This window comes from Melanaphis sacchari, unplaced genomic scaffold, assembly GCF_002803265.2.
Source record: "Melanaphis sacchari strain LSU unplaced genomic scaffold, SCAv2.0 Contig241_pilon_pilon, whole genome shotgun sequence".
NCBI lineage: Eukaryota > Metazoa > Arthropoda > Insecta > Hemiptera > Aphididae > Melanaphis > Melanaphis sacchari.
In genome coordinates this window covers 37,952-64,514 of record NW_020271116.1, presented here as the reverse complement: position 1 = coordinate 64,514, position 26,563 = coordinate 37,952, and the positions used below count along the sequence as shown (strand labels likewise).

Below are 26,563 nucleotides of genomic sequence, written 5' to 3'. Positions count from 1 at the left end.
AGCATAATTATTTTTGAAATAAAATAATTTATCAACTACCTATATAGTTATTTACTAACTGGAATAATAAAGATAGTTTCTAAAAATAAGCTATTATTAATGAATCATCCTCATGTTGAAAACGATAAACAAATATAAAATGGAACTTTCGACACAGGTAGAATAGTTTACCTGAAATATAAAAAATTATTATTAATAACCTGCTACCTGCAGATAGTATTCAGTTACATTATTTTTTAATATACTAATAGGTACATAAAAATAAGTATTAAATAATGTTTAATTTGTTACTTACAGATTTAATTTACACTTCAGTGGTTTCCGTTTTAGATGAAAAATTTGAAATTAGCATTGATCTACCTCGATCGTCGTTCAGTGAATTATATCGTGGATGTATAATTTTCGGATCGTTTAGCGGACTTTTGTCTGAAATCGTTCGAGGACGTTTTTTTTTTTTTTTTCACAAGACCAAAAAACCCAACCGAAATCACACCCTAAAAAAGAAAGTAATAAATACATGGTACATAAATTGTAATTCACAATTGTATATCGTATTATGAAATCAAAGAAATTTATTGAAAATATTTAATGTTTAAAATTGTATTAAATTTCGTAGTTAATAGCTAATTTATTTTTAAAATAATAGAGCAACAAAAAAAGTCTTTAAAATACGAATAAAAAAATATAAAGCTTAAATATTATAATGATATTATAAATGTTTATTAATATTTATTATTTGTTTTATTATGAATTGAAGAAAAGTTGTGGTTACTTAAGTAAATATTTGACATTACTTTTACTTTTATTACGAAAGGTTAAAATACTTTTTATTAAATAGTTTAATAAATGATATGTATATATGTATATATATATTATAAGAAGATTATGTATTTATTCATGCATAAATATCGCCAAACTTAATTAATCATTTATCCAAAATAATCAAACAATAAGAAGTAATTAAAATAAAATAGTATACCTATTTAACGAATAAAAAAATAATAATTTAAAAAAACATAATATTAATAATAAATTTACAATCAACTAATAATAATTTATTATTTTTTAAGTGTTATAATTGAATTGAAATACGCATTTGCGTATATTGTTTGATTTCGACATGTATTATTTAAAACAATAATGAAAGTTAATTACTAATGGCCTTTACTGCCGAGTTTGTACTTGCGATCAATAATAAAAATAAAAAAAAAGTTAATTGTTCCTTTACGATAAAATTAATAGAATATTGGATATTTTTAATCAAATTTTCTAAAGCATAGTTATTCAATTATAATTTATGATAAAGAAAACGCTTTCCCCACGCACTATGCATGACATATATAACTTGTCCGATAGTAATTGATAATTAATAATTAAACTTTGACGCACCCCTAGATACACAAAAACACAATTATAATATAATTCACAGATAGGTAGTTTAAAATTAGGTAGACGTCAATGATAAGTTATAATAATTTTTTTTTTTAAATAACTTCAATAACATATTAATGTGAAATTCTTTTAAATAGCACACACAAAATAATAATAATTCTTGACATTGAAATTAGTATTTTTTTTTTCTTACCACTACTAAACAAAACAGACCCATTGTAGTCATACATATAGAAAACCCGAAATGTTGTAAAAGAACGCCTCCCAATGATGGACCGGTCATATCACTGAAACGATCAAAAAAACTTGTTAGCTACATTTTATTTTCTTAAATATATTATATAAATTATAATAGCCAATAAAGTTAGTATATGCCGCAAAAAGGAAACAAATATTATTAAGCATAGATAATAACACTGTTGAATAAACTAAAAAAAAAAATTATGATTACATTTTCAGATTTTCATAAATCTACGTTTAAACGAATTTTATTTTAAAAATATTTTGTAATTTAACATAATATAATAATAATAATAATTGTTGAAAGTACCCAAGTGAATAGGCCGACGACCAAAATCCGGCGACAGTTCCAAATGTAGAAACGCTTTCTTGAAATCCATTTTCTCTAAAAATAAATATGTTCATGTGAATTAAATAATTATTGATTGTACAGTATGTTAGTGTACCAATGCGTTACGTTGCTTTATTGTGATAAGTGTACATAATATAATATACCTAAAAGCATAAGACTCATATGACTATAAGAGTAATATATGGTGCTAGCGTAACCAGTGATCCCCCCAAAAATTTACTGAGTTCCCTAAAAATGTTTATAACAAATAAAATCGTTTATGTTATCATATAATCATTTCAAATTATAAATTATGAGATAAATTTTTTAAAACAGATTATAAAAACTATTTTTTTAGCAAGCATATTATTATCGTACTGGTTTCAACAACAACTCTTATACACTCAACGGCTCAACACATTATAGTTATATTTTAATAGTATAATATTACATTTATCACTAAAATATTAAACAAATGTCAGTTTCCAGAGCATTTTTTTTTTTTTATTTTTTTTTTTTAGATCAAGTGAAAAATAGTAATCTTGCGTATGACGGAATTAATTAAAATCAATCCAGAACTGCTAGGTCTAATACTAGAATGAATTGACCTATTTTTTTTTAACTTAGAGATATAAACATTATCTGTGTTCATACATTGATATTTTTACGGTATTTAAATTTGAATGCAAGTTTATTAGTAAATATACATTACATATGTAAACAATTATAGTTTAAAAATGATATTCATGATACAGAAAAATTTAAACATCATTAACCCCTATTGTAAGACACAAATAATGTACTGAACTTAAAATTTGTTAATAAGTCAATTAAATCTAATATTTAATAAAATAGTACTATAGATTGGTTCATCGAACAAAAATTTGTTTTATTTCGCGTAGATCAGAAAAATAAAATAAAAATATATAGTGTGCTAACATCTTAGTATAATATTATTTCAATTTGTCGTATCACCCATTTCTAATTATTTTGTTTTTACTACAGCTATCAATGCTATCATTGTTTTCTATCATTTTTTTATTTGTAATTTTAGTTTGTTTTATGGTAGTTCGGTGAGTGGGGTACAACCTCTCTGACCCTCCCAGGGCGTCCCAGATCTCAGTTATTATTAATAATATATAAAAATGTTTTAATAAAATATGGCACTTAACCTGTAGTAATTTTACTACGACTGGACTTTTTGGCGTACCTACATTTTTTCAGCCTCTTCAACATACACTCAAATAAATTAAGATTACGCTTATATGAATAATATATGAGTTAATGTGTTACTTACATTGCGCTTGATAAAATGAAGTTAAATGCTGGCATCATCGTTAATGACGCGGACACGCCCAAAATTCCAAGTCCAACGAGGTTCAACCATAAAACACTATTAAGTATAATATTACATTCAAAATAATTATGTTATATAATATATATTATATTACACATTATATACACAATCTACAACACATAGCGTATATAAAAAAAATAGATTATAATAATATTTTGTTTTTTTTACACAGTTATTAAAATATATTTTACTTAAACATACACGCCTACATAATTTCATTAAATATTAATCATATCTTTTAAACCTAGTCAATGAATAATTAATAGTATTATTGTGACCTATATTTTCTTTAGTTAATTGGACAATTATTTGACATATAATGAACAATATTACTGACGATTGTAACTAAATAAAATTTAAAGATAAGATCATATTAACAGTATGTCTAAGTAAATAGTAATTCAAATTAATACTAACGGTATATTAACACTTGTATATAACTAAAATACTATATTTAATTCTAAATTTTGGAACTGTATATATGTACTGCTTTATGTTATTACTAGAGCGCGGATTTCTATGCCATTGCATATTTTTTTCCTTTTAATATTTTTGGATTTTTGTCAGTTATCTCCACGAATTATCATAATTTGAAGCTAATGGTGAAATTTTTTTTTGCATATTTCTGCATATTTGAAGGTTATTGCATATTTTTGCATATTTTGACAAAATTCAAAATTTATTGCATATTGAAGCGAAAATTTAAAAAAATGTATAGGATAATATTTTGTCAAGTAGAATGATTTAAAATTTATATCTATTCATTTGGCATTTTTAGTGATAAAAATAGTCATAAAAAAAACTGGAAACTCGAAATATGACTTTATATCTAAGCTTTTCAATAATTGACGAAACGAAAGAAAAAATGCAGTCTATTCCTGGATTGAAAGGTGTAACACTTACAACAAAATTAAACGAGCTTTCCAATAAAAATGAAGGTCTGAAAATTCTACGAAAAATTAATTCAGTGTTATTAAGTGAAAACGTTCATCTTGAAAATCTTTATCAAGATCCGACAATACTAAGTTGCTTCAAATATGCCCCAATAACTTCGGTTGACGTCAAACGTTCGTTCTCAGTCTTTAAAAATATGTTAATCGATAAATGATACAACTTCACAGAAGAAAAACTTGAAATGCATATGATTATTAATTTTAATAATAAATACAATTTTAAAAATAAATTAAGTTTAGAAAATTTCCTAAATTATTTATTATTAAGTATTTAAGTAATTAATTATTATAAGTTTTATTGTAAATTTTAAATAAATAAAAAATTCTTGTATATTTTTGCATATTTTCATAATTTTGACTGCATATTTTCATTATTTTTACTGCATATTATATGCCATATTTCGATACTTTTAAGTGCATAAAAATCCGCGCTTTAGTTATTACACAGCGAAACTAAAGTTTCAAAAGTTCTAAATGTTTCATATGTGTTTATTCTAGTCTTCAAATAATATTAGCTTTTTGTTCCATCGACAATTGTTTTCTTTTACTCGTGATAAAAATACAAAACTGAAAATGTTCACTATATTATATTCCCATTACACAATAAATCTCACTCAACCAATATAGTCTATTCTCAGTCTAAAAATACGTTATAACACTAGTTTTGCCAATTTATCGTGATAACAACAAACTATGGATAAATAAAATAAAATAACAAGGAATATAGATCTATTTTTTTTTATACTCTTAATACCAAAAGATACCTATAAATTATTGGCTTGATTGTTTTGTTTTAATATATCTCATTAAAACATAAAAAATATCGCTGAGGTCACTTAGCTGTATTATATGTTTCAAGTGTACTTAGTTATAGGATAAGTCAATGCTATGTATACACAAATGGGTAAATATAAAATAATAATATAGCCACGTAATGGTGAAAACTTTGAATTCCTTATACGATTAATATTTATTGAATTATAGCAAAATAATTGAAATTATAAATTAAAAAAATTGTTTTTTGTTTGAATATAAAATTGTATTAATATATTTTATTAATTTAGATTGCTAAAAGATATTTTCTAATTGCCTATACAGTAATTATAGTTATTTATTATTTATCTTACTCTTGATTCAATGGTAACCATGGAAGAGGAGCTAAGATAAATAGCCCGATAGCCGATGAAAACAATCCAACGGCCATCATTGACCAATGGTTATTGTACTTGTCAGCAATGTAACCCCAAAATGGACTTGATACTCCATACAGTATTGAACAAAACAGAAATACAAGTCCCACCTCATCAGTTGATAAGCCCATCTGTGAAATTTAATTATTTTATTATTACACTTTATAAGACAAATCTATAATTCATCAAATAATTTTTATTGTTCCGTATAAAGTTGCATACATTTATTTATTATTTCAAAATGTATTCATGTTAAGTAAGTTATATTTGAAAGCTTATATTTTTTTTAATTAGGAAAAATATCAAATAACTTGCTTGAAATAAATATCAATTACTAAACTTTTGATTAAATATTTGTCAATAACTATTATAATTTATATAGTGAAATATATAATATACTTGTATAATCGTTAGTTGTTTGGTTATTCTCACATTCATTGTGTTCAACCCTAGCAATAGCCAATAACTTACATTAATATTTTTTGGCATAACTATTAAATAGTCAAAAATATTATGATTTCTATTATAATTATATAGTTTAAATATACCTCAACTCAAAATTAAAAAAAATTAAAATTTATTTAAAAAAAACCTTAGACTTGATAGTCAGTTTATGTAACTAATTTACGTAGATATTTAAAAATTAAGATTTAAATATTTAATATTTTCTTTAATTATTATTTTAGTAATTATATGTATTTTAAATTTGAGCAAGGGATAAGGATTATATTATATATTTATATAAATGCGTGAGTAGATATAAATAGGTATAAATATACATATTGTATGTGGCTAATTATTATAGTATAATACACCTATAGTTACTCTACCTGCCTCCCGCTTAATATTAAAACGTATTAACTATTTTAATATTTAAAATTTAAAATGAATTCATACACTTTGCATAATCCTATCCGTATTATGGGTAGACCAGGATGGGAAATATTCAAATATATCTCAAATTTAATAATAATTTTCCAAAAGCATATATTAGTTAAAAGTTGATGGAGACAAAAACATTGAGACATTCTTTGTAGTAGGTACTAGGTATAATGTATAATTTTATTACGTACAATATACGTCAATTAGGTTATAACTCTTAATATGATATTTTGCTGTTTAATTTCTATAATTTGCTATGTGGTAATGTGGTATAATATATATTTAGAAAAATACTTTTACTATACATGTATAATTTGCATGCTATATTAGAAATATTATATTATGTAGGTTATTGTTTATAAGTTATAAATCATAACTATTAACTATGTTAAATAAAATGTGTGTTATAACTTATAAATTAACGTATAAACATACAATTCGTAAAAATAAATCACAAGTCAACTACAAATTCGCCTTGATATAATTCCATACAAAATATACCTACTATCGCCCTCACTGTGACGAAGTCTTATTCCCGAGACAATTGTTGTTTGTTTGACTCGACAAACAAAACAAAAAGTACCTAAATCATGCATGGGTTGTAAGTTGACAAAAGTATGGATTTTAAATTTCATTGTTATGATGTAACGAAATACATTGACATGTACGAAATAATTATATTTATTGTATACCTCTCTTAAGTGTGGTTCGAGCGTCGGATCAAGTGACGCCCAAAAGTTGGATGTAACTGTAATGACAGCGCCGACAACAAAAGCTGATGGAATTATAAGTAATTTAATTATACCTTTGGATCGGCTACCAACAGCTTGCGATGCTTTTACATCATCTATTTTAATAATCCAATACATACATATATATTATAAGAATTACACTTCGGTAATATAATAAACAAAAACAAAAAACTTACCTCTAATTGGAGGCATGAGGTAAATGTGTAGTGGCACCGTAGCCACCATTAAGAGACCTACAACGAAAAACGGCATCGCATAACCTCCGACCTCCATGGAAAAATAAATCGAAATTATTTGATTGGTGAGAATTTTGAATAAGTATATATATATTTATAAATTAGAATATTTATTACTTACCGAAGACAACAATCCTCCTATTGCAGGTCCGACACTCATACCTAAACCAACAAATGTTTCTAGTATACCTTTAAAAAAAAAAAAAATGTTACAAAACTGATATGAACACTTAATGCCGCATTTTTCAAAAAAAAAAAATAAATAAAATATAATATGACATGTCCTATATATATTGAAAACTTACTAAAACACTACTGACGTTTTCTGGGAATAGTTGAATGACATAAACAAAACTTGATGTAGAGAATGCACTAGCGCCGATCGCTTCCAGTCCTCGTACTATAAAGCACAGTACTTTAAATTGGAAGTTATCTTGTATCATTGGTAACAGGCTGTAATAATATAATATAATAATGAGAATACTATTATTAATTATTGATAAGTCCAAATATTTAAAAATTATGCCATATATCTAAAATCATCTAAATTCTAAACGTTACATATATGATTTCGAAACTAGATATTGAATTTTTTTTCCCCGTTACACAATGTTATTTTATCTATTCAATTTTTAATTTTATTAAAAATTATTTATATTTTTATAATTAATTTTCTTTTAATATTTTACAGGTTAGCAATAAAAGTATTTCTTTATTTTCATTGGTTACTATTATATAAATAATAAACTTATAAAAATTTGTTAACTTTAAGTTTTTCTATTGATTTTATCCTATTGTTTAAAATAAGAATCAGCAAGTTAATTTTATCCAAAGTTCAGTTAGATTTTAAATATTTAGATAATTTAAAACTTAATATAAACTCATATATGATAATATGATATGATTTGTACTTTGTAGTTATAAATTACTTACATCATACAATATTGTATAAATATGTTTTCATTATTATTTTCAGACATGTGAATTGTGTCACAGAAAATATTAGACAATGAATTCATAAATTGGTTCAATTCAATTTAACAATTATAGATATTATAGCAGCTAATATGGTACCTAAATTATATTTTTAAGTATTTTAAGGAACATTAAATATCTCAAATCTCAATTAATTTATACAGTTTAAATTAAAAATAATATGATACTAGTTGTAATAGTATAATGTACAATTTATATGTACTTTATTTAAGTTAGATTTGTGTATCTATTTTTAGTTAAGAACTAAGTTACTCAATCTACATTTTTCTTACAAATCGAAAAAGGTCCAATAAAAATTATAAATTAAAATTTTTATTTAAATATGAGTGAATATATGATGAATAAAAATAATTTTATTGTCACATCCTTTGAGTGATCAAATTTTAAATTAATAATTAATTATAAATGCATATATATTATAATGTACTACTTATATAAAAGTAATGGCCATATTAGTATTGAATCTATAAATAATAATTGTTACATTTTGAGTAGTTTAATATCTTTGTAATAATGTAAAAGATGCCAATATAATGTTAAGTTAGTAATTTAATAAGACAACTGGACCATTTTTATTAAACATCAAAAAACATTTTTTATTTATATTTAAAGTATATCACTTACAGAATATCCCAATAGAAAAAGTAAATATAAACAATTTAAGTAATATTTCAATCTAAAAACTATTAAGATTAAAGTGATTTTTGCATTCTTACCGACGATATCGGTCCATGGTTCATGTACTTAAATGTATTACGAACGTAATATTGATTTATAAAGATGGTCTGCACTAGGCGTAATTTTCATCAATCTTACGACAGATATTAATTGTTAACTTAGTGGTATGTTAGTTGAAATATTTTATTCTCAAATAGAAATATACAAAAAATACTAAAATTAAATTTAGGCCACATGAACTACAATTTATTCCTAATATTTAAAGTTTAAACAACTTAAAACTTTATAATAGTTTGTTTACTTGTTTTTAATAAATTAGAAAACTTAAATATTAATAGTTTGTTATAGCAGCATATACGTTTAGTTTATTAAAGAGTCTAAGGTATAATTCAAGGCAATTTAAAGTATCTTAACTCTAAAGTTACTCTGAAAGTCTGAAGTTTGTTTATCATACACGAATATTTAAAATTGGTAGGCACTAATTGGTCAAAATATATTATTAATACGGTAAAAATATTAATTAATTAAAAATCAATTTAATATATGCCTGTATATGTGTGTAAATAATAAACATCTAGTAAATTTAAATATATTCTATTAATTTTAAAAATATGAATATTGTTTTTATATACTTTATAAAAAATGTTAACATTTCTATACTTAAATTGATAAGTATTTAAAATTATAAATAATTTAAGAATAATTTACCAGCAATGTCATAAATTTTCCCAATTTTCTCTAAAACTATGAGAAGTTTTTATTTTTTAATGTCATTCGATTTAGTATATAATATGTACAGAATATAATATATACCCACTCAGTACTATTTATATTGTATCCGTGTTACATACTTTAACAGCCTGATAAATTATGCTCTCCAACAAAAATAATATTTTTAAGTCAATAATATTTAAAATAAAAAACCAAAAAAATCATAGTATATTTTATATGTCACAATGTGTACTTACCCAAACAACATATTGCATACTCCGGAAATAAATACGCCTGATATAAACAAACATTTCGTACCGAATATTGGCATCTAAAATAAACATTTGAAATTTATAGTAGGTATTATGGTATTAACAAACGCATTTTATATTTAAAAACGTTAAACTTTTAAATCAAATAGCAGGAAATGATTTAATTTAAAACAATCACATTAAAAAGTGTTTAAATATTTAATTTTCATAACAATATATATAGTTTTGTAAAATTTTGCAGTTTAATTTTTTTAATTATAATAATGTATTTTTCAGAGAGGAGGGGAGTGAACACTTGTTGTATTTTTTGATTTGTCAATAAATCGATCCGTTTTTCGTTATAATAATGAAAATAATATGGTTAGTACCTACAATATATATACTAATTTAATTTTAAGCTTTTTCGTTGAAATAAAAAGTGTTTATATATATAATAAAATACTATGTAAATCTAGCGTAGGAAACTTCTACTCAATGGCGATACTTAATTAACATCATAAATATCAAGTATTTTTATTCATAAAAAAAATTTGCACTTACTATCGATCCCATTGCTGGTGAGAGTAAAAACATTACCAAAGCAAAAAAACTAAAAACAAGGCCAGCTTCAGAAACTGTCATATCTTTTTTTTCAGCCTGAAAAAAATAATGAAAAAGTTTTATTGTATTTTTATCAAATTATTCACATTTATAAATTATACAAATAATAATCAGTAAAATAATCATTACTGAACACTTTTGTTCACATGCCTAAACATATTTCATTATATTTCACATTTAATCACACAATTGCGGTCTTACAAAATAAATGTATAAATCCGAATTATGCTTGAATTAACAAAATGTTTAGTATAATCTTAAGTCATTTACTGTAGATAAGAACAAAAATTATTTTCAACATCAGTGGTTTGTACAGGGGCTGATTGAGAATCATTAATAGATATCCATAAACTATAGTATTTAGAATGTTTTAGGATACTATTTTTTTTTTTTCTTAACAGAAATGTAACTTTATTATATTTTGTACTACCTAGTATTTGTACTTTTTATAATAATACTACATTATTAATCGACGGTTAAGATCAGTGGCACTTATCTCCATTAACAACTACCTCTTAAGAAAATGGTAGGTTAGCGATCATGACAAAGTTATTTATAATAAATTTGCTTTATTTGTTGTAAAATATTTGGAATTATAAGTTTAGGATGACTCTCTTGTTTTCATGTTTATACATTTATGCTATCGCCTTTCAGTATGTTATCGGTAAATAATAAACACTCTTGTTTATGTGTAATACGCAAATATTTATACATATTACCCTCATACATATACATATTGTAAAAATAGTATTTAGTAATATATAATATTATCTGCGCTATATACCTATATATTTAATTATATTATATTTGATATTATTTACATTATTACAAGCGTAGATAGGTACTTACAAACTTATATTTTAAAAACTCATAAAATATCAATCTAGGTTTTTTTAAGATAGTATACATAACTTAATTTTTTAATTCAACGAATTAAACTAATTTTTATCAATAAAAATGCAAATTGTAGAGTGTCAGATGAAAAAATAAAATTAGTATGAAATAATTTATAATAATTATAATATTTTAAAAATTTAACTGTACATAGAACACGACAGTATAAATAACAACGGACAATTTAAAGTGTATCCGCCTGATGTTTTTTGAATTACAACAAAATAACTAACATTATATATATATATATATATATATATGGATATATACATAACAATAAATCACTCAACAAATGTTACCGCCCGGAGTCCAAGCTACCTCCACCCTGCCATCTAAATACATCGCGGATTGGACGTACTATTTATGTATATCTAATACTTATAAATATATAAATTAATATATTCATGATCATAATTGTAGTATATTTTTGAACTATTCTAATCCCTGAAAATTAGGCTAGGTTTAAACGATTTAACGTATCTAAAATGGTAAATATTAATAAATAATACCTAATAAGTCACATCATATTAAAGTACTCAATATTGATACACGTCTACATCAGTAGATAAGTCATGAAATGGAATGAAAAGTTAATCTCTAATGTAAAAGGTACTCATAGAGCCTAATTTAAAGAAGGGCTAAATAGGCTGCAGTCTATAGACTATCATAAATTATGCCCCTACCACAATTTTCTAATATTATTTAACAACAAATATACAAATATTTATTTTATTTAAATTTACACATATTAAAAAAATTTAATATGATCATTTATTTTTCTATTTAAAATTAATTTTTTGTAAAAAAATAATAAATATTTTTGCAATTTATATATTATTACAAACTGAATTACCCGGCTTCGCCCGAGTGTAATTTATGCTTTCTCAAAATTTCACTTAATTTTATCAAGTACTGAATAGTAGTAGTAACTGAATTATAAATAAAACAAAAATATAATAATCACTCGTAGGAGTATTTGGTATAACTTAGTGAAAAAAAATTGGAAAAATATCAAATAGTGTCATTACAAAACGGAAACATAAAAAAGGGCTGTTCTTTTATATGCATTAGGATTGTTTCAACATAATATGTTATATGAGTTTAAATACTAGAATAATCCAGTATTTTTCTTTTGTACCGTCCGTGATCGTCTCATTCGAATATTTCCATCTTTCGAAGCGTTTCAAAATATACTTATACGTGGGTTGGAAAATATACGTAAAAGGTCATAGTTATATAACGGTCAACGACGTATTCAACGTTGTCAAAACCAATTAACATTTAACACTAATATCAATCATCATTATTATGTCGGACGCAGTACTAAAAGTAAATGTTTACACCTTACTAAGTATAAAAAAAATACAAAGTTTTAGTTAAGTGACTATAAACTATAGTACCTATAGTTGTTATTATTATTATTATTATTTAGTCATTTAGCGATTAGTGGTAACGAGTTTATATTTTCTACGCATTTAAAAATGGAAAATTATTTAATAATCAAAAAATGTATTATCCTGTTTAGGTATTCATTTGAAATCCCCATAGTATATTTCACCCTAGTGCTCATATAGCTAAACCCGCCCTTGTCATACACTTTTCTTAATATTTTTAAACTAAACGAGTCATAACATGCTGTATTTTTACCTATAGGGTAATTCAAATAACATGAATTACTGTAGTTTCTGAATATTGTTATGTATACTGTATTTTATTAAAATTGTCATTAGTGTTTTATTTTTCTTTGATACGATACTATTATATTTTATAAGTATGTGTACACTAATATCGACTAAATCGATTGATTTACTTTACGTTAAACCTTAATCTTCGACAATACGTTTTATACATTATTGTACAGTTATTTACATTATTCTATACTGTTATAGAATATATGTATATAATATATTATTATTAAGATACCTACCAATGGATACTAACGAAACGTAAGCTGTATTATACGTTTTGGAACACTAAAAAAGGATAAATATCGTTCTGAAGTCCGCATACACATAAACCCATCACGGAATCCCTTAAAACTGTAAATGTAGGTAACTTTAATATATTGCGCAGTATATATAAATAATAATACGGTTGTGTTTTGTGCAGGATTTTAAGGGTTGACGGTGGTCAACGAGTGAACGTGAGTATGTATAGCAGATCGCAAAAACAATAGTAAACCCACGTCTTCCTGATGTGGGACCTGTAGAAGCCAGCAACCACGATAACGACGTGGTCGTGCGTTTTACATACGGACGCATGAACGTCTGCCGACGTGAGTTAATTATTAATGCGTATAATTATTATAAGACTCGGTTACATAATATTACGATTTAAAGGATTGAGTTTTAGAACCTGTGGAAATTGAATGCGACAACAGCGTCGGATATAAATGCATACATGTTTAAAAAACTTTTGAAATGTATTTAAATACATTTTCTAATAAGTGCTTAAATATAACTACATTTGACAAATGTGTATTTAAATAATACTTGCTAATCAATGAAAACTTTTCTTTTTGTTATGCTGATTAAATGTATTTTAAATTAAATTATTTTTGTTTTATGTATTAATTTTAAACAAAAGCAACAAACAAATTACCATAAGGAATTTAGCATACAAGTACAGTAATTTTAGTATTTGAACTTTTGTTTTTAGTGCTTTTGAATACAAGACTATGAAAAAGTCATTTTAATTACACTTAAATTACTTTTTTCATACGTAAATCAAAATATTCGAAATGTGAGAAAATCCCAGGGAATCATTTTGCTGTATAGTAGGTTTCAAAAATATCTTGTTATTAAGTAGGTAGGTTACTGTAATAAATGAGTTGCATTTGAATGAAATTATGAATTAATTATGTTCATTAAGATTATTTTGAACGTAGCTTCTGTATATATTTGTAACTATTGACTATGAATGCTACACCCATATGTGTTTTTTCTGTCTTACAAACATACAACATATCAAATTGACATTCAGTAGAACAGTTTTTGTGTTGTTAGCTTTAATTTTAGACTCTAATTCACTCTCAATAGAGTGAATATGATAAATGAAAAATGCAAAAATTATCTGTTATCTCTCGTTGGTTTTTATGATATTTTAATAACTAAGCGAGTTCTAAGTACCTGTCAAATACTAATACACAAAAATGTTTATAATTAGCTTAAAATTTAAGATATCGTAAAAAATTGACAAGATAAAACAGATAATGTTCCTTATTTTAAGTTTTATCAAAGGTCAATTCATACTCATATTCTAATATTAAAGCTAACAACACAAAATTGGTGTAGTTTTGCTATGTTCTATGGCTATAAGACAGAGATAACATATATCGGTCTTAAGTTTATCCTCTTAAGAAGTATGTTTGAGATTAACATTACTTAAAGTTTATGTAATACTCGTACCATATTAGATGTATAATTCAGAACTTAATGAATGATTAATTATCGGAATAGCGAACTAAACTTAAATCGTTAATATAAAATCAAAATTTCATTATTTTTGCGTCATTATACAATAATTTTTCCTAATAGATTTATTTATAATATTCAAAAATAGAAAAATTGCATCTCATAATTACTAATAAGGTAACACTAACTACTTAATTAAAATAATTACATATGAGTCAAGTCTTAAGATTAAAAAGCTGTCAAAAAAAAAAAAAAATAAATAATAACAAATAGCATTGTTAGATCACTAGATCTTTCGCTCCACTTACAATCAAAAAAGTATGCGTATATATATAGGTATATTTAATTAGAAAAAAAAGGTTAAAAGTGAATTCTAACTACCTATAAATTTTTATACAGTATGAAATTTGTTTTGTGCAATCGGAATAAAACGCATTTACCTTTAATAACCTAATTTCTTTAAAACTCGTCACACTAAAAATTGCCTATCATTTAATCTCACACTTGAATGCGTTGTATCATAACCACTGGCCAATTTTACTGGTAGTGTTGTTGATATTCAAGTATAGTTGCCGCTTGTCGTACTATGAATAAGGAGCACATACTTATCGGTTGTGCAATTTATCTCCCTCGTTCTTTCAAACCCAGTGGCTCTTGATATTTATACTTATAATCCTATCCAGTTAAGGAGTGGTTAGTTGGCTATTTCCTATACACAAACTGGTCTTGCGATCGGGGTTTTAAACAATTACAAAAAAGTTTTTTAAGTTTTATTTTATTGGACTTAGAAACGTATGACCTGCATTTGAAGTACCTAACAATCGAACATAATATAACAACACATATCTCACATTTATTAAATGTTTGAAATATTAATAAAATAATACAGTAGGTGTATTTGAGTAATCCTGTTCTTTAGGGTAGTGTAATAAACTTTATTTGAACTATTAAGAATATTAAAAAATAGCCAAATCGTTCTATCCGTTTCTAAATTATGTGCTTACCAACGAACAACATTTTATTTGGATACATAGATTATAATGGCAAAATATATTTTGATAAGTAAAAAATTACACCAGTAGTGAATCGATTTAAAATTACTAATGTTAAAAATGCAGATTTCACTGTTATCTTTTGCTTCGTAAGCCAAACCTGACTATTGTCCATGCAAAAAATATATACGCTCGTACTTAACGTCCTTGTATTCTGCTTACCTATGAACAAATTCACCCAGTGTAACATAAACACCGTGACGGTAAACGTTTCCATAAGTCGTGTAAATAAAGTTTAAACCTCAGGTTGGCACGCGAACTCATTTCTAAGTTTCTCGGATGTTCGGACGGAGATATATTGACTCCGCTGTCTACTGTTTAAAATATCTACACATTGATTTTTTCGAATACTGCTCATACTAAGTACCAATTTCTTGGGTTATAAAAAAAAAATTTATTCATAACTATACCCCACAATTAATAATCGCCAGAATCGATAAGTAGTTATTATAAACAATAACTGCCGATTCGATACAAAATCGGTGGGCACAATCGATATATGTCCGTTTAGACTTCAAGTCACAGGTACACAAAATTCCAATCAGATTGTCAAGGGTCATTTCTATATCACTTTATGGTCAGATAATGGTATCAGATATGGTACAGGTTAGATACGCTTTGTAATATAAATAACTGCATTAAAATCAAACATTTTTATAATGTTTATCGAGTTAAATTGAGACTATATGCACAAAAATATCTAATGGAAATGTTACCCCTCCACAATTATGCCATTGTAACTTTCACAAAAGATAATCGTCAATCTCATTCGTTGAAGTTGAAAGTCTACACTTACACACAGTATCCAAGTGCTAACTGCTAAGTACCCGCACTACAACCCCTTACCCCTATCCTTAGAAGACACTATGTGCGTACAACATTTTCACCAACTATTTACTATTCATTTAAGTGAGCATTAGGTAGGTATCTAAATATTAAGTATACGAGTACCTCTTTCGGAAAGGTCGGTGCCATGACAGACATGGAACAAAACCCGAGAAAGTCGACCAGCGCGAGTGAACCGAGCGCCATGTACTGTTTGATGGTGAACCCAAAGTACCGGCGGACGCCTTTATCACGGTCCTCCAGTTCATCACTTCCGCCATTGCCTCCGCTACCACCACCAAGTTCAAATGGCACGGGACTGCGTGAAAAGCGGCACAGTTCGCAATAAGCGTTCCGTTCCATGGACAGTGACATGCTGCGAGCGTTGTGAAATTTTTTCGGGTATTCAATACGGAACTTTTCGATTCCGGTCCCGTTGCTCCCATCACCCCCAGCGCCGCCATTGCGAATACCATTGATGAGCGTTTTTCCGGCAGTCGCCTTGGACGGTCCCGCGAACGACGTTGAGACGATATTGTTGTCGTCGTAGTCGTCATCAGTGTACCGGTTGATTCGTATGTGCTCATCATCGTCTGCACTACCGTCCTCTTCGTCCATGCTCACCCCAGCGGTGGCTAAGTTGTTGTTGGACTCCAGCCCACATGGTAAGTTCGTCAGGCTCTGGAACTGCGTGCGCGTGAGAGGCAAAAAAAAAAAAGTTTTAAAATCATCCATTTTCAATGATTTAATTTGTGAGAGATGGTGGGGGGACGAGGAGAAGTCGGCAGAAAATGGAGTCTACCTACTTTTTATACGTAACATTTTTCATACTTATCAGACTAGAGCGTTTTCGAATATAATTGTATTTAGATTTTAGATGATTATTTAAATAACAGTTAATAAGAATAAAATATTATTCGAATACATATTCATTATGTATTCAAATAATTTAAAAACATAATAATTCGGATAAAAAATAATTTAAATTAATTATTAATTATTTTATTAAAGATTAAGAAGATATATTATAATTTTAAACACGCCATTATTAAAAATAATAGTTAGCTTTGGATTTTAAGTTATACGACTATAAATTTTATTTTATTCGGAATAGATACAAAAATATTATAAAAAAAGCATATTATAAAGAACTATAAAAGAAAGTATATTATAAATCTTAATAATGTTATAATAACTTCGTAAAAGGTAATTTTGACGATAAATTATAGTAAATATTAAATACTAATAACAGAAACAAAAATAAATAATTATAACAAATATTTATATTAATGAAATTTTAAATTCGATTACAAAATCATCTTTTTTTCAAACATGCTAGTTTGTTGTATTTTAGTAAATTGGTCATAGTTGCAGCCATTACTGGTATTACAAATTAGATTATGTACAGTGTACATTGTACACCAACACATTTTTCGATAAATAAATTATTAGAAAAAAAAATTTATTTTATAAATAATATTTATATGAATATATTATTTAAAAACAGAATAGCTAAATTATTCTAGATGAGACTATAATAATGAAAATGAACTATTTACAACAATAATAACGTATTTAATATTTATAATTGGTAAGGTATATAGGTAAGTACGTCATAAACATAACGAAGAATTTAATAATTTTTTATTTATCATTATTATAGTTAATATAAATTATACTATAACACATAAGTATTAAGATTATGTTTGAAAACATTTGAATAAAATATTATCTAAATAATCATCTAACTACAATTTTATTCAAATAACGCCCAATGATACACTCGAATACAGTGATTTACATTTACATTAATACATTTATTCGAATTCTGAATGTTAGAATTTTTAAATATTACTTAAAACACTTACTTACATAACTACCATACTACTTAAGAGTTGTTTCATAGCGATGCAAACTTATTTATGTTTAAATGAAACCCTTATTAGTGAATTATAGTGGATAACATTTTTAAAAATGTAGATGTACCTAATTAAAAATTCAAACGAGCAGTTCCTCAATTACTAAAATATTTATACTTAAGTCAATAGTCCTTAAAGATAATTTTATCCTAGTAAAAAATGAATTTACCTAGTATTTGAACCAATTTTATAAGTGTTGATAGATTATTATTATTATTATGAGGTAATATTTTTAAATCATCTCTCATACTTACCAAAACCATTATCAGAGCCCTTAGTGTACTCTTATTATACGCAAATTTAAATAATTTAATAACCACTCATTCAAATTTTAATTTTTTACGTCAGAAAATTATGTGAAAAATAATTTTAAAAACAGAAGTTTATATCTCCACAGAACGTTCCTTAAGTAGTAAAAAAAATTCTATAATTTTAAAATAATATGTTTTTTAAGTATATTTAAAAACCCCAAAATCAGATTCTGAATAACTGAATAATTAAAAAAAAATTGGGGTGATCATGTTTGATAGATCAGATTACATATATTAATATTGTAATTTTAAGGTACATACTTAACAGTTTTACATAAAAGTACTAACTGTTGTTCATATTTTATTTTTTACACAGTATAAACATTTTATACAGATACTTATTTTATACAATTAGATGTAAGAAAATGCAATGGGTTTGCAAATAAATTTTTATACTAAAATAACAAATCCTAAAGTTTTTGACTCCGTTCCCCGAAATAGATTCATAAGTACTGATATCTAGTAGATACGTAAATAAATATAAATATCTATGTGTATTATATGAATTTAACAAAAATGTAAAATTACTCTTATTTTAGTCATAAACTAAATTTAAAACTAGACAACATTTTTAATATATTTATGAAAATATAAATATAATATAATAAAGTACCCCATAGTTATACATATTTTAAAAAAGTAATTACATCAGTTATATATACATTTTCCAATATAAAAATAAATTATTTATTTTGATATTTAGATTTACCACTTAATAACAATGAAATATTTCTTATTCAGTTCTACAGTTTACAAAATATACTCCAAACTTATTGTTAATCTGGTCAATTTAAAATAAATTAAGTAGCTAAGTAGTTACACTGCTCATGAAAAGTTTCTATAGTATACATATAGCATAGAACATATTATTTTCTTTAATAAAATCTCAAAGATACACACAAGTTTCAAACTTAACCTAATCGTTTTAATTGAACAGAACACGGAATCAAAGATACTATTATAGTATAATTTGATACTAATTATCAACTTCAGAAGCTGCTGTTTCTTGGGATCAGCAGCCTCACACTAATATAATACCTAGTGTATTGCAGGGCGCGGTGTACTGATGATACTTTCTACGATAATAATTAGGCAATCAATTAAAATAGATATACTATATCATATTTTAGATCTTACTGTTAGGTATTTACTTAACAGGAAACGATTATGGGTTACAAACATACGAGGAAAAGTACCTCCTCTCTGTTCGAAACAGAAATAGTACTCATATTATGCTACACAGTCTGAATTTAAAGCACTTCAAAAATCTAACGTGATTATATTGACATTTATAATTATAATATTATATTAGTTTACTTAACAATGAACACATACAATACGGTTTGATTAAAAACGGAAACCCTATACAAATATAGTATAAAAGGTCAATGAAAAGTACATGCTCTTCCACGAATAAATGAAAGAAAAAATAAAATAATCAACTGCTAATTCAAATCGTATTTTATAGTCTACAATTAACTAAGTATTAGGCACCTAGGTAAACTACAATTTTATTTAGCATGCATTTTTAAATTACATGATTTAAAATTTCCAGTTCTTAGTGGTTTCTAGGCTGACACACAAAAAAAGGGTATTAAGTATATTCTATTTTTTTATCTATTCATATAATTATCTATTATGCCATTAAGAGTATGTGTTATGTGTATGTATCATGATAATATTTCGACGAGATTATTTTTTCACGAACTTCTAGATTTTAAATACTTACATGGAAATGTTATTTATGCATTAAAATATTATTCAATCCAATGTTCTAATAAATTGATGAAAAAAACTGACTATTGGTCGAACAATCTATAATACTATAAGGGTAGTACCTATACTTATTTAAGATTTTATAATTATTGAGTATAATTTATAAGTCTGAATAAAACAATCATAATAGTATTTGCATACTTATTACTATGAACTGTAGATACCCATACTGTATAGTAATATCATCTTTTAAATAGAAAAGCATTATTTTATTATTTTTTTTTTTTTTTACATTGTAATATGAGGTATTTCTCGTTTTTGAATATAATAGGGCTTGTCTAAATAAAATAAAGTTATGTTTACATGTACATTAGGTAAGTATATGATCACGTTTCTGAAATGTTTTATTCACATTTATTTTTTAGCTATTTATTTATCTATTTTAAAAATAATATTCTTATATATTATTAACTTATATAGTTATATTTATATACATTTATTATAGTCAACATTTCGCGCATATATGATTTGTTTTGGAATAATAATACATACTTACTGATAATTTTATTGTTAAAAAAATAGAAAACCATCTCGTTGGAGTCACTTTTACCTACATTTTGTCATAATCGAGTCGGTATGCAGGCTGCCCATATTAGTATTATTACGTGTTATGTGTGTTGTGTACAAATTACAAATTAATATATTTTCTAAATTTCTATAGTTATAAATAATTTTCATTGAAAATATTAACTATATCAAAATAGTTAGTCAATACGTATTGACACAATTTTGATCATTGTTTTTATAGTTCAATAACGAAAAGTAATTTAAAATTTAAAACGATATACGCAGTAAACAAACGTCCAATACTAGATAGTAGATACCAATATACGAGGCAATGTAGGTAATAATAATTGTATTGGATTAAATGTATAGTATAAAAACGTGTGTCATAAAAATATGCATATTTATTAATAATTCACTTATGTGTCCTATGATAAGTTATTTTTCAACGTATTATAATCTGAATTCTTAACTTGTTTTATTATTATTGTATACATACATATGAGGCATGTCAATGAATCGTAAATGAACAGGTCACATGTATGTCTATTCTAAATCTTTATCTATACACTTCCATGAAATAATCGTTAGATAAATATCCAATAACCATAAATACCTACATAGATCTCAGTTTTCTCTATTGCATTTAAACCTGTATTTACAAGCATTTCCAAACTCAATACGAGTGTTATGTTTATGTACGTACAGTATATTATTACTGTAAATTATAAGAAAAATATTCAAGTATGTACATGAATAAAAATTACGAAATAACAGTTTTTGCTGTTGAGATGTTATAAGCTACAGAAGTGGGTAGGGTAACGTACCTAAATATACCTATACTAGTATACTACATCAATCGATATTATTTTATGAAATGCAGTTATAATAACTGATATATTTATCACTCCGCTAAGAATCTAAGCAATTCATCTATTTTGAATTTAAAAACAATACCTAATTGTTTTAAAATATTTAAAATACATATAATAAATAGGTAATAATGAAATTATAATCGATATTAAATCAATTATCTTCTCTATTAATAACACAATATGGATAGTGAACATGGTATAATTATTACTTACCTAATTGTAATAATAAATCGAATAAAAAATACTTCACGAAAAATAAATTTTTTGCTTTCCACTGTTAAATTAACCCGGGCTCGACCAAATTAACCGTAACGCACACACACACACATACACACGTATATAAAACTTTTTAGTTATATGAAAATAAAATAAATATATATTAATGTATATTATGATTTATGAGGTAAATACTCGAGAATATTATTTAACAAATGCTGCTCGTTGGAATTATCTGAAACATTATTTGATTTAATGCATGATTGTGGATTATATAAAATATATATATAATATATTATCTACTTTCTATAAGTATGTTTTTGTCAGATAAATATACTGTGGTCGTGAATAATAAACCGCTCATGTTTATCGAAAACAAAAATCCGTGTACCTGGGTATAATACATAAATATAACCACTATACGAGTATGTACCAGTCATCTTATACGACTTTACCCGAGTCGTTATGTTCTTATTCGTATATGTTTTGTAAATTGTACACGTTATTTCACAACACACTTATAAATTTTAAGTCTTAGATGTACAATATTATTAATATATTACTCTGATATAATGACTGATACATATTATGTTACACACACACACAAAAGTTTTAGTTAATATCTTTGTGAATTGAGATGTAAGTCGGTACTCCTAATTATATATATATATATATGAATATTTGAATATTATTAATTATTATAATATATCCACAACTCTGCTCAAGTTATTTACCTAATGGTAATAAATTAGTTGTAAGTATACATTAAACGTTCGGACCAACAGAATTTGATCACAGACCTTTGTAATCCCGGGATTCCGTGATTGATTACAAGAAATCCAATAATACCTTCAGCACTACATCCGTAAACTTGTTAAAAAATTTAATTTATTAAGAATGAATTCAAAAGGATTAAAAAAGTTCAAATTATTCTCGTTTATAACAATTATAACTTTAAAAACCATCTATAACTATTTACAAACGTAATCGAATAGAAATAATCTAAACTGTTTAGTTTTTACATCATAGGTACACGTGTTATAGAGAAAGCTCGTATATATTTATATGTAATACTGCAGAATTCATAATAATACCCATAATATATCGAATAACAAAAAAATTATACTGTGTTTTTTAATTTTTTTTTTTTTTTTTGTGGGGTTTCAACTTGAAGATATTACGTCAAATTGCATACGATATAATACGTGTATGTCGAGCATGTCGTGTATTTCATACATGTATTTTTTTATTTTTTTAATCAATTTTAAATCTAATTTCGAATGAACTTGTTTTGCAAAGGTTGTCTTTTGAAAGTTAAGTATTATTGTTTTTTGCACTAAAACATTCGGAGAGAAAAAAAATATGTACTTATATTTATTTTAGTTGCTGCCGAAGTTAAATAATATAATATATTATTGTATCTATGCATGAAGAAGATTTAAGATAATATGATATCCTCAATTCTTGATCATACACATTTGTTCGTCATAAGCTGAATTATTCAAATAGATATTATAAGTATTTTTTTTCTATTTTTTATTCCCGTAAAAAAAAGGTTTATTTCTGTGAAATAATAATTTTCCCAACAAAATGCGTATTAGTATTTTACACTCAAATGTAATAACCTCGTTATTATTAATATTTAAACACTATTTTTGAAAAATAATTTGAAAACATTTATTTAATCAATACTCGATAGGGTTTAAAGTACTGGTTATTACATCTAATCCATAAAAAAATACTGAATTTATGGTTTTTTTTATAAAATTATGTCTATATAGAACATAATAAATATAAATTGTATCATTTTTTTTTTCCATAAAATATTCAAAAAATTAGAAATTACGTAAGTATACATAAAATAGATAGTTAAGGAAATTAAAATTCATGATGTACAAAAAAATAATGTTCGAATACTTTTTCAAGTATTTTTAATATATCTTCAATACTTTCAAGACAAGGTATTCTTTTACTTTTTCGTTTATCCAAAAAAGTGTTTAAATATTCTGAGAATAAATATTTTTTACAAAACTGATAATTGGCGTAACATGTTAATGATTGAAGTTTAACTATATAATTTAATAATTAATAGAATCATCGGTATGTTGATATTTCCACAGGTTACAAGCCATAATTATTAACTAATTAACTGTGTTCAATGATATGTGTACGTGCGACTGATACAAAGCTATTGTGGGTACCTACGTTTAAAACACAATATCACAGATTTAATATTTTTACAATAGGTGACAATACAATTTTATGTTTACCTATTGAATTACACTTAATATAATTTGTAAATATAGACAATAAATTAATACTTATATTTTATGAGGGTTTTAAAAAATAATTTATTTGTAATTCTGTTTTATGCTGATAGGGAGCATTGATTTTTTTTACACAATAACATTTAAAACGTTCTATTTATAATAATCAAATCAATGATATCTATGTTTTAGTTTTTACGCATCAAAAATATCATTCAAGCGATAAGGCAGCGATTACTTATGCTACATGTACTAACAATTATAATTTTTAAGTACCATTTTGTTTAGTAATTTAATATTTTTCATGGAGTAGGTACTTGAAGCTAATATATTTATTAGGTGATTATTAATCATTTATACGTAGTATTATAATTTTTATTTATTTGTTTATTTATTAATTTTTTTACTTATAGATTATATTAATGAAACTTAGTTTTATCTGAAAATAATAATTATTTTTTAATACTCAAATAAAACGAATAATTAATATGACTTATATAAAAATAGTATAAATTTGGTTTGCGATCACAAAAGCATCTATTACCTTTTTTTTATATTTTATCTAAATTCTAAATATCCACTAAATATTTTTTTATTAACCGGTAATATCGTGAAATTCAGAATAAGTTAATATTTTCCTAAATAGATTATATTTTTTAATACATTAATATTTAGCCGAGTTAAGATCAACAATGTTTAACGTAGTTAATATAAATTATTTTAAATATTTATAATTATTTATTTCAAAGAATGTTAATACTTTAATAAACCTTTTTAATTAAATATATACCTACATAATTAATAATTAAAAATCAGTCGATACATTACATAAACTGACATTTTTAAACAATTTATATTAAATAGTGGTTGTTATAATGTTATCTTTATCCAACATTTTTTATACAATCCGCTCTTAAAATGTATTTTGTACTTAGTAACCAAACTGTAAAAAACAGACAAACTTAACCAAAAACAATATTTATTAGGGTTGTGCAATACTTTTTTATTTTTTCTAACGTCAAGTAAATTTCATATAAGTATTCTATAAACTAATATGAACATTTTTTTAAAATTTAAATACTGAAAAACGTTGGACAATGGGCAATATATAATTCCTTTCCAAGTAAATTTGTTTGGTCACACAATAAAAAATATTTAGATTAGTTTTGTTATGATGATATTGTAACGATTGTGTAATATATGATTATGAATAATTATGATACAACAGTTTATACGCTGACATCTTACATAACTTCCAATAAGTATTTTTAATTTTGTTTTAAATATTATTAAACAGATATATTAACATTTGATAGGTACATAAAAACCCAGCATAATGTGTACGACGTTTTAATTAAATTATTTTACATTAGTCGGTATTTTATCATTGATAAATAATTTAATAATACGACACATATAAAATATAAATTATAATACATTAGTAATTGTACTTTCAAGACTTGTAAGTTTGTAAGTACTTTTCCTATTATTATTGCCACGTTTTATGTATTAAGCTAGTCATAATGAAACCAATAATAAGTTAATCCAAAATTCACCTTTTAGCTGTATACATTAGCATTAATCAAATAAAATATAAATTCGAAGAGATTAAATTAGATGATCTAACATATACGACATTAAGACATCAACACTTTTTATACCGTGGCTCGCGTGTATTTTAAACATTGAACTCAGCTAGGGCATTACCGCGGGTTTGTGATTAAGTTGACTGTATAGATAACTGTAATCGAATCAATGAAGTGATTTACGTACTTTAAGAAGATAACGTTCAATGAAATTGCACAGCGCCAACAATAATTCGTACATGAAGCCGTATGAAATTAAAATTATAAATTACATTGGCTCGAGTACCTGTTTGTTGCTCTCTCAACTGCAGCAGTTTGAATGAAACCAATTAAAA

At 25.0% G+C, this 26,563-nt stretch overlaps 1 protein-coding gene across 1 annotated transcript; it reads right to left on the bottom strand.

Moving 5' to 3' along the window:
* Nucleotides 1-26,563, bottom strand: LOC112594843 (MFS-type transporter SLC18B1-like). The gene is given in 15 exon segments (XM_025339854.1): nt 1-171; nt 296-460; nt 462-494; nt 1,586-1,679; nt 1,943-2,017; nt 3,261-3,356; nt 5,401-5,594; nt 7,038-7,192; nt 7,274-7,364; nt 7,455-7,523; nt 7,639-7,786; nt 9,976-10,049; nt 10,531-10,626; nt 16,901-17,461; nt 26,416-26,563. Coding segments are annotated over 14 exon segments (1,896 nt in total). The 5' UTR covers nt 26,470-26,563; the 3' UTR covers nt 1-171; nt 296-304.